Source organism: Nannobrachium achirus (genome assembly GCF_963921795.1).
Source record: "Nannobrachium achirus genome assembly, chromosome: 6".
Classification (NCBI taxonomy): Eukaryota; Metazoa; Chordata; class Actinopteri; order Myctophiformes; family Myctophidae; genus Nannobrachium; species Nannobrachium achirus.
In genome coordinates, this window is record NC_137815.1 from 48,575,254 (window position 1) to 48,584,553 (window position 9,300).

At 41.3% G+C, this 9,300-nt stretch overlaps 1 protein-coding gene across 1 annotated transcript; it reads left to right on the top strand.

The window, feature by feature from the left end:
• Positions 1-3,627: 3,627 nt before the first annotated feature.
• On the top strand, positions 3,628-7,514 carry fezf2 (FEZ family zinc finger 2; the record flags this gene model as incomplete). The annotated part of the gene is made up of 4 exons (XM_080728262.1): positions 3,628-4,482; positions 4,877-5,011; positions 5,156-5,288; positions 7,243-7,514. The coding sequence occupies exons 1-4, from the start codon at positions 3,652-3,654 to the stop codon at positions 7,512-7,514; spliced, it is 1,371 nt and encodes a 456-aa protein (XP_080584388.1). The 5' UTR covers positions 3,628-3,651.
• Between the last annotated feature and the right edge of the window lie 1,786 nt (positions 7,515-9,300).

Genomic DNA, 9,300 nt, shown 5'->3' on the forward strand with positions numbered 1-9,300 from the left:
CTGTTAGGCACACTATTGATTCAGGATGTTATTTTGTCATACGGTCTAGGCTGCAGCCTTGGGAATTCCTGCCTCTCTCCACTATGCTAACTCTTAAAGTGTCTGTGCCTGACTCTAGAGCAGGGGTGGGCAACTTTGATGATGGAGAGGGCCAATATATTTTCACACTCACTCCAGAGGGCCACAATGCATATACAGTCGAAAATAGCAATAACGGCTGATCTACAAGCTCAAAACGCTTGTAGATCTGCTATTTTTGCTCATTTTTTAATTGGTATCCTGAAAAGTATTTGTTTTTTATTTAATTTCAAATGCATGTACAGGCTCTTATGTTACTTATGTTACTTCTTACTTTATGAACTTAATCACAAATGCATTGGACATAAAACAAACTAGACTAGTTGTAATTGTAACAGCTGAAATCAATAATATATCAGTATTCTGATATTAACCTGCGGGCTGCATTAAGTGAAGGTGGGGGCCGCATGTGGCCCCCGGGCCGCCAGTTGCCCATGTATGCTCTAGAGGAAGATGTGCTATAGTGATGGGTAAAATCTGGTGCATCTCTGTAAAGCGCCTTTATCCAAGGCCTACAGCTCATACCAAAGATTTACGAAGAGACCAAACAGTTTTAACGTATGACTGTGTTGCGTGCCAGATATAGGCTAGCTGCTGTCTGAATTTACAGTGTGCCTAGGCTATTTCAGGCATTGATAGCTAAGGGCACAAAACTTCTCCCAAAGCATTTTTTTTTTATTTCTTTTTTTGCATAATAGTTGTCTATATCTGCAGCCAGAGGGGTGGAGCCTTGGAGGGTGACACATGCAGGGGTGTCGCACCAAATTCTTGGCCCTGGGTACAAGGATTCACTGCAGGCCCCCCAAGAATGTATTTCATTAGACTGGGAACGCATTATTACACGTTATTTTTTGCTTTAACAATTGAAAAATAGCAGATATACAAGCTCACAATGCAGCACCGAGTGCCGCGCTGCGAGTATACATCTGCTATTTTTGAAAAATCCAGCGCTCGCCCAGCAGTCTGGCGTCACCCATGACGGATGCGTGCACACGCCCATGTGACCTCACTTCTTGACCTTAGGGCGTCTTACTAGTTTTAAAGGATGTGTTAGTGATTTTCAGGAGCTTGTTTCTGTTGGTAAGGGTGAGCATAGTGGCAGGTGGCACAGACAGGAGGGCAGGTTCAACGGCCTTCTATACACAAGTACAAACACGAGTACAAGGTGGGTTTTGACTGAAAGTCAAGTTATTTGTATTTATTTTGCATGAAAGAGCTCTATAAGTGGTTGGCAGGTAGTCTTGTTAATTGCAGTGTTTATGGATGTCTTGAAGTGGCGAACAAAGCTCAGTTTATTGTCCTGGAAGTAACATTCCTGGACAATAAATAATAAAAAGTACATTTACTGAGTATTTCCACTTTCAGTCATTTTACTTCTACTCCACCACATCTCAGAGGTAAATATTGTACTTTTACTTCACTACAATTATTTGAAAACTTTAGTTACTCGTTACCTTGTAGATATTGATTATTATTACAAAACATAGGCTACATAAACTACTTCAGCTCATATAAGAGGGCTGTGCATGGGCAGTTCAGAAACCCGTCAGTGACATGCATGAGTTAATTGCTGTTAGCGGCGCTGAATGCAGGGGCCGAGGTTACAGCAATAGATCAATGTTTATTGTGTAGATGAGCCAATAATTGTGCCTGAATACACTCAAATTAGAGTACTCTCATGATGTGTGGCATTAGAACAACGAGCATTTAATCCTGCATATAGCACGTGTAGGCCTACAGGTAGGCCTATATACCTACAGACAGCTATAGCCTACCTTTTACAATAAAATGGCATAGGCCTATAGGCCTAATAGGCATAGTAGCAGTAGAATGTAGAATAGAATACAGAATAGTTTATATAGGCCTATATTTGACACAATTCATCAGATAGGCCTATACCACCAACACCATGCATGAGCATCATTCTCGCATTCTCGCATGCACGCACAAGACATGAATGTTTCATTCCACTTGCATGTATAGGCCTGCTCTACACTATATTTAGTTTACATTCCTTTAGACATTTTAAGACAAATACGTCGATACGGTATAAGTTCCCTTCATTGGACCATTTTATTTTCCTTATAATTTGTTTGGTTTCAGTTACTAAATCGCCCGCAAAGCGGTGCAAACACATGAATCAACACCGTCCTTGTGAAAACTAGTCGAGAGGGTGGACTGGTCATTGTAGCAAGCACACAAAACTGTGGATTCCAGCGAACCTTTATGCTATTTAAAGAGGGGCTTCTTTTCATTTGTCGGCAGAGCCTATACCTCTGGCCAGGCTAAGTCTTTTCTTTTTACCCCTTTAATCCGTCCTTCTATTTCAGAAAAACACAAAACCAGGTTCACGCAGTGCTTTAGTGGCTAAAAGTGAAAGAGCTTGTTTTTTCTGCGCTGAGCCGAGCCTTGAATCGCCCTGGAAAATTGGTTCTTGTGAATAGGCGAAGGAGGACCAACGTTTAATAGGATCCAAGGGAGGTTCTGCTCTCGCAATCTGCTCTTAAACAGGTGGAAATTGGACGCTCTCGATTATACAAATAGTAAGTATAAGCCAGCATGGAAAAGCTATCCCATCTCCGAGGATTAGGAACTTTCAATAAAAATAAAATAAAAAGAGACTTGTCAAAAGCAAAAGGCCCATGATCATTATTGTGTGAGCCAAGCAAAACCACCAGTGGGGGGGAAAAGAAAAGAAAAAGAAAGCACACAAAATGCTAAACGAAGAGACCAATTTGAAACCCTCAAAAGCAGCTAAAAGTGTAAAAATGGAGGATAAATAAATAAAAGCATAATAATATAAATATTAATAATACTAATACTAATACTATTACTACTAATAATAATAATTACAATATTACGCAGCCTATATGTCAATTGTAGTCTACAATATAGCCTATATGGTGCATCCGATTAAAATAAATCCTCTATTTACGGTATTTATTTGTGGCCATCTGATTTTTGCACTAGCTATAATGCTCACATCACATCACCACCACCCCCGTGTTCGTATATAAGGACCAACAGGAGCGTGCGCGCACGCATGGGAACTCTGTGATGATGATGATGTCCTTGTCACCCAGTTGAAGAGTTTTGAGTCCTCTGATGTCAGGAGGAGACAGTGATCTAGCACTGATGAGGGCGGTCGCTACCAAAATGTGACAGCGAACAGTCAACGCTGCTGCATCTTCCAATCCATCTGTCGCTGCTAAAAGGTAAACTTCAACACTGGCTGACTCTCTGGCTGTAAACATTTCCAATCCACATTATCTGAGAATGCTTTTGTCCTTTTCTTTCTCCCTCCCTCCTCTCCCATCCTTCCTTCCTAACGAGCTCTGAAATGTCCTGTTAATTTTGTGTGTACTAGTTAATGAGCATTAATCTGGTACCCCCTGGATGCTATTGTTGCGGGGGGATGGTCATTTGAATGCAAATTGCGTGACACTGTGATAGCAAGGTGCTTATTAAACTGATGTCTGTTCCTTGTGTTTTTCTTGCAGCTGAGGAGGCTGGCTGGCTGGGTGCTTCTTGGCTGCTGCGGTGCTGCTGCTCACACCAAGTTCATACAGAAAAATGGCCAGTTCTCTTCCTCTGGAAAAGGTGATGTCTTGCCCGCGACTGGACGGCGGCGGCAGGAACGGGCCGTCCGCGGCGGCTCCAAAGACCCTGGCCTTCTCCATAGACCGGATCATGTCCAAGACCTCGGAGCCGAGGGGAGGCGCGGCGGCGGAGGAGCGGCGATCAGGAGCGGAGAAGTTGCTGGGTCTCTGCTCGCCTCTCCCCTGCATGATCCCGCTGCAGCCGTTCGGCTACGACCTCCAGGCCAAGGCGCTCATGAACTACTCGGAGCTCTGGAAGGCTAATTTCAGGGGGACTTTTTGCGGCTCTTCGGCCGCCGCGGCGGTGGCGTGCAAAGTGAACTCATGCGGGATGTGTGGCAAAGCGGACGCGGCCTTGAAGCATCATCTGTTGCCGGGAAGCCGGGTGATCAAACCGCAGGTCATCCACCAGGCCATGGCGATGCCCGGTACCGGAGGCTCCCTGTACTATCTCAACTACCTGGACTCTGCCTACCAGCAGTCGGAGTTGCTGACCGGACAGTTGTTCTCCTCGGCGTTGGCCACTTCGCAGGCGCAGGCGTCACTGGCGGCGCACCATAAACTTTTGCTGCTGGAGAACGCCAAGCTGCAGAGCGGCGGGGCCGCGCCGGGAGGAGACAAGTTCCCCACGCCTCAGTACCCGCACAAGGAGCACCTGCCCGGGCAGCTGGACCAGATAGTCAAGGAGAACCACCACCACAGCCTGAGCTCGGAGAAAAGCCTCGGCGTCAAGGCTCATAACAAACTCAACACCGCTGCCCAAGACGGAAAGCCCAAACACTTTACATGTGAAGTGTGTGGAAAGGTATGCAAAACAATAATAGGCCCGATAATCATTTAGCTGATTATTCTGTGCTTGAGTCGTTAAGCAATTATGTAGGAAAATGTTTCTGTGTAAAAAAAAAAAGAAAAAAGAAAAGAAAGAAGACAATGAATTCCGAAAATGTGCAAATGTATTGACAGTTTTAATAAAATGGCTTTTAATTCTTAGTTGAAATAAATTGACCCAACCGTTATCATCAATAACGAGAAAATGCAATAACTTATTTAGATTGTGTGGGTCCACTCGAAACGAAATAATGATGGGCTGCTGCACGTTTGGAAATATTAAGAACCATGCAAATGCTTTGAAAATGCTTTGAAAATGCGGGACACAAGGATTCCTCAATATAATCTACATAATTTTGCCCGCTCTGCAGGTGTTCAATGCCCATTATAATCTGACACGACACATGCCGGTGCACACTGGAGCGAGGCCCTTCGTGTGCAAAGTGTGTGGGAAAGGATTCCGCCAGGCGAGCACGCTTTGCAGACACAAAATTATCCACACACAGGTAATCAAACTTTATGTCATTATACTTTGTGTTATGTATGTGGTATTAAGCATTATGCATTGTTATGTATGCTTATTATACGTTATTAGGCATAGCCTATATATACGATATATATTTATATAATGTCTTATTTCGTTGTACCAGGAAAAACCTCATAAATGCAACCAGTGTGGGAAGGCTTTCAACAGAAGTTCTACGCTGAATACTCACATACGGATTCATGCTGGCTATAAACCGTTCATCTGTGAATTCTGTGGGAAAGGTTTCCACCAGAAAGGTAATTCATTTTTTTTTTTTTTTGTAAATTACGTTTCATTGAAGCCTTGTGTTTTGATTGAATTGAAGGCTGAAATTGTGAATTGTACCCTACAGACACCATATATGCATGTGCAAAATAGGCTTTGGCTCCATGCTACACCACTTAGTTGGCATGGATGGGGGATGACTTATTTTAATGTATATATATATATATATATATATATATATATATATATATATATATATATATATATATATATATATATAAAACACAATTTTTATAAACAATATTGGACATTAATTCAAGGCCAATCTCCCTTTCTTTTTTTAATAAACAAATGTTTTTTTGTGATGTTTGGACATTAAGGTCAACCTCAGCGTATATAGGCTATACACAAAATAAACTCGACATGCAGAGGTCTTTGTATCACAGTTTAATATACTGTATATAGGCTACTGTATTAATTACAACAGCATATGTTATTGTATGTTATCCGTGTCACTGTCACACACACAAAAAAGAAAAAAGCATGCTCTGTTGCTCTCTTTTAGCAGGGTCGTATAGGGAGGCCCACTCATGAGCTTGAAGCGATCAATGGAAATGGGACATGTCACTTTACACTCACTAAACTCTGCCTACAAGACTGTGGGATTTGCCACGGGTCAGTTAGCAGACCTTAGCCGGACTTGAAAATCAGTTTTTTACTTGTTGTCGCGTTTGATTTTGACAAAGTTTGACAACTTCTTGACTTCGATGTGGATAACTCCCGATTAATGAAGGCTGGTGGGGGGGACAATTGTTGAATATAACTTAACAGTGAACTAGTGACCTCGCGTCGAAACACAGGGGCCTCTTTCATGTGCCATTATTAACCAGGCAGGGCCTATAGTACTCGATGCTCATATAGTTTTGTTGCGTTTGTTCTTTGGACCTTCAGTCAAATTATCATGGTTGAGTGCCTTTTTTTTGTTTTTTTTCCACGTTCATACTTTTACTCAAGTGCATTTTGAATTCCAGACTTGACTTATAAACAAGTATTTCTATATTGCAGTAGGCCTATTGATAGCCCACTTTTAGTTAAGTAAAATATGTGAGTAGCCTACCTTTTCCACCACTGTTGAATAGCACACTATTCAAATGGGGGCAAGTTACAATATAGGCATATATGTAGGCCTACACTATATGTGAGATATTGTTTAGAATGAATTATGCCTGGCACATAACTATTTCAAGTTTCCAACGTGGCTGTTTTTCCCACTATGTGATACTAGAAATATCTAATTCTAAATAAAAATAAATAGAAAGATGCTATTGGAAATTGCAAGTGTGGTTGCCTTGAGGCGAGTCACACGTGCAAATATCTCAGTCAAATTATCATGGTCGAGTGCAGGGGCGTCAATTGGGTATGGCAGTTATGCAGCTGCCATACCCTGGGTCCAAGGGGGAAAATAAAAGTTACTTTTAAATATAAATCCATGAATGTCTCCTTGTCTATCTGTGCTGATTATTATGTTGTTAAATTACAGTAAAATAACTACAAATGCAAAATTTAACAAAATGGTCACTTTAACAAGGTATTATAATTATATTCTCCACTCTTGTATTCTCCCCATCTTGCCAAAATGGTATATTCCCAGGTTCCGCAGGTCAGCTGCACAGGTGCAATTCATTATTGTTAATTGTGGCACGTTTACTTGCCAAGTTTAGCTGCACTTGAACAACTGTTCCAGGCTGCCATATCCAGCCCAATAAACCGTATGAAACGGGGAAAAAGTACTTCTTAAAATGAACGTATCATGCCTGTTGCTAAGTTATGGCAACATGACTGGCGCGCGTGCAAGACACCAGTCATGTTGCCATATACCGTAGCTTTTTCTGAACTGACGCCACTGGTCGAGTGCCTCTTTTCTTTTCTTCTCTTTTCTTTTCCTCTTCCTTTCTTAACTCAGCCATTGGTTGTTCTCTGTTCCAGGGAACTACAAGAACCACAAGCTGACGCACAGCGGGGAGAAGCAGTACAAGTGCTCCATCTGTAACAAGGCCTTCCATCAGGTCTACAACCTCACCTTCCACATGCACACGCACAACGACAAGAAGCCCTTCACCTGCGGCATCTGCGGCAAAGGCTTCTGCAGGAACTTTGACCTGAAAAAGCACATCAGGAAGCTGCACGACAGCAACAGCTCCGCACTGCAGGCTGCTGCAGGGTCCGCGGACCCCCCATGCAGAGAACTCAAAAGTTGAGCCCACGTTGTTATTTTGTTTCCTGCACGTGGTCGTCGTCATCATCATCACATCGTCAAAATGGGGAACTATTTAAAAAATAAAAACGCATGAGCTTATTATGGAAACCGGCCCTGTTTCCACCTGCCATCATATAAACAATATGTATTTTAATAGACTATCTCTATTAAAATGTATATTTGTACTGCCCTTAGACAAGACTAATATAACATTATATATCTTATTCCGTGATGTGTGAAAATGAAATTGTAAATAATAGGATAAATAAAATGTTATTTAATCAATGTGAAACATTACATTTGCATTTCTCAGAAATTGATAAATATCTAAGTTATATGTATATACCTAAATGCTGAATGTGAACTGTTTCGATTTTCTGAATATTCTTTTTGCAAATAAAAGGGAAAATCTGAATATATAATGTATTAATTGTATAACTTATTATGAGAGAGAGAGAGAGAGAGAGAGAGAGAGAGAGAGAGATGAGAGAGAGAGAGAGAGAGAGAGAGATACTCCACTATAACATTTCAGCATGGCTTTATAACTTAAGAAGAGGTGTGGGTTGTAGGCTATATATGGCTTTGAAATATTAATTCATGCAGATTAATATGTATACACCACAAGATGGTGCACGTGGTCATTTTACCAGTTTTTCTCCATTTATGTAATCTTGTAATGTATAGCCTTGCTGCAAAATCCATGTAATTCTGGGGGAGTAAAATGCATCCAATATTAGCTTATTATTATTTTTTGTAGCCTATCCGTGAAATTATTTTTGAAAAATGTAGATGTAGTTTTTACATTTTACTCGTGACCCATAAAAAATTGTCCGCGAGACCACGACCCACAAATGGGCCCCGACCAACTGTTTGGGAAACAGCGCGTTCTATAGCCTATATATAGACCGCTCTATGTTTATTTTATAAAATAGGTTAAAGCAAGCTGTCCAGTCCCGTTATATGCAGACACCGCCTTTGCTTCTTCGGCACTTATTGACAGACACGATCCCACTAATGCAACATTACACTTGACTTGTGTGTGTAAATGGGACAAATGATCAGAGGTAACATGGACTCTTGAAAGCGAATTACATTAATCAGCTAAACGCCCTGAAGGAGGGAGCCTGCAGGCGCATCAAGTCGTGTTCATCACAATGAGAGATAAATGGAGCACTCTCCTCATCTGTCTGCTTTTAATCAACCTGAACGGATTCTGTGCACGGCTCTCCTGGAACAATATTATCCTTACACACATTCTGATGAGAGACGGACGCGTGCTCCCAAATGTCGCTCTCTCCATTACGCGGCAGTTTAGTAATTAGCCGCCGCGCCAACCCGTTGGGAAACCGCAGTGGAGCTGATATTAGCCTTGGACAAATGAACCGCTCACCTGTTAGGCTGTTTCATTATAAAACACACTATTCAAATGGGGGCGAGTTACAAGGCACAATTCAAATATTGTAGACTTTTACTCCATCACATTTATTTGAAAACTTATAGTTACTAGTTACTTTGCAGATATACATTCTATTAAAACTTTAGCCCTATGTTATACAGTGGCTATTTGTGAGCTTGTAGATCTGCTGTTTTGTACATGCACTTAGGCCTACATTTTGATGCCAACACTTTTATAGGCTATATAGCCTATATTGCAGTATTGATACTTTTACAAAAGTAAGTAAAATATATCAAAAGTAAAATATATCATATATATCTAATAATAAATTATGGATCTCTAAATCCATAGAGAAAATAAGACAAAGAGCCAAAGGACTATATTTCTTATA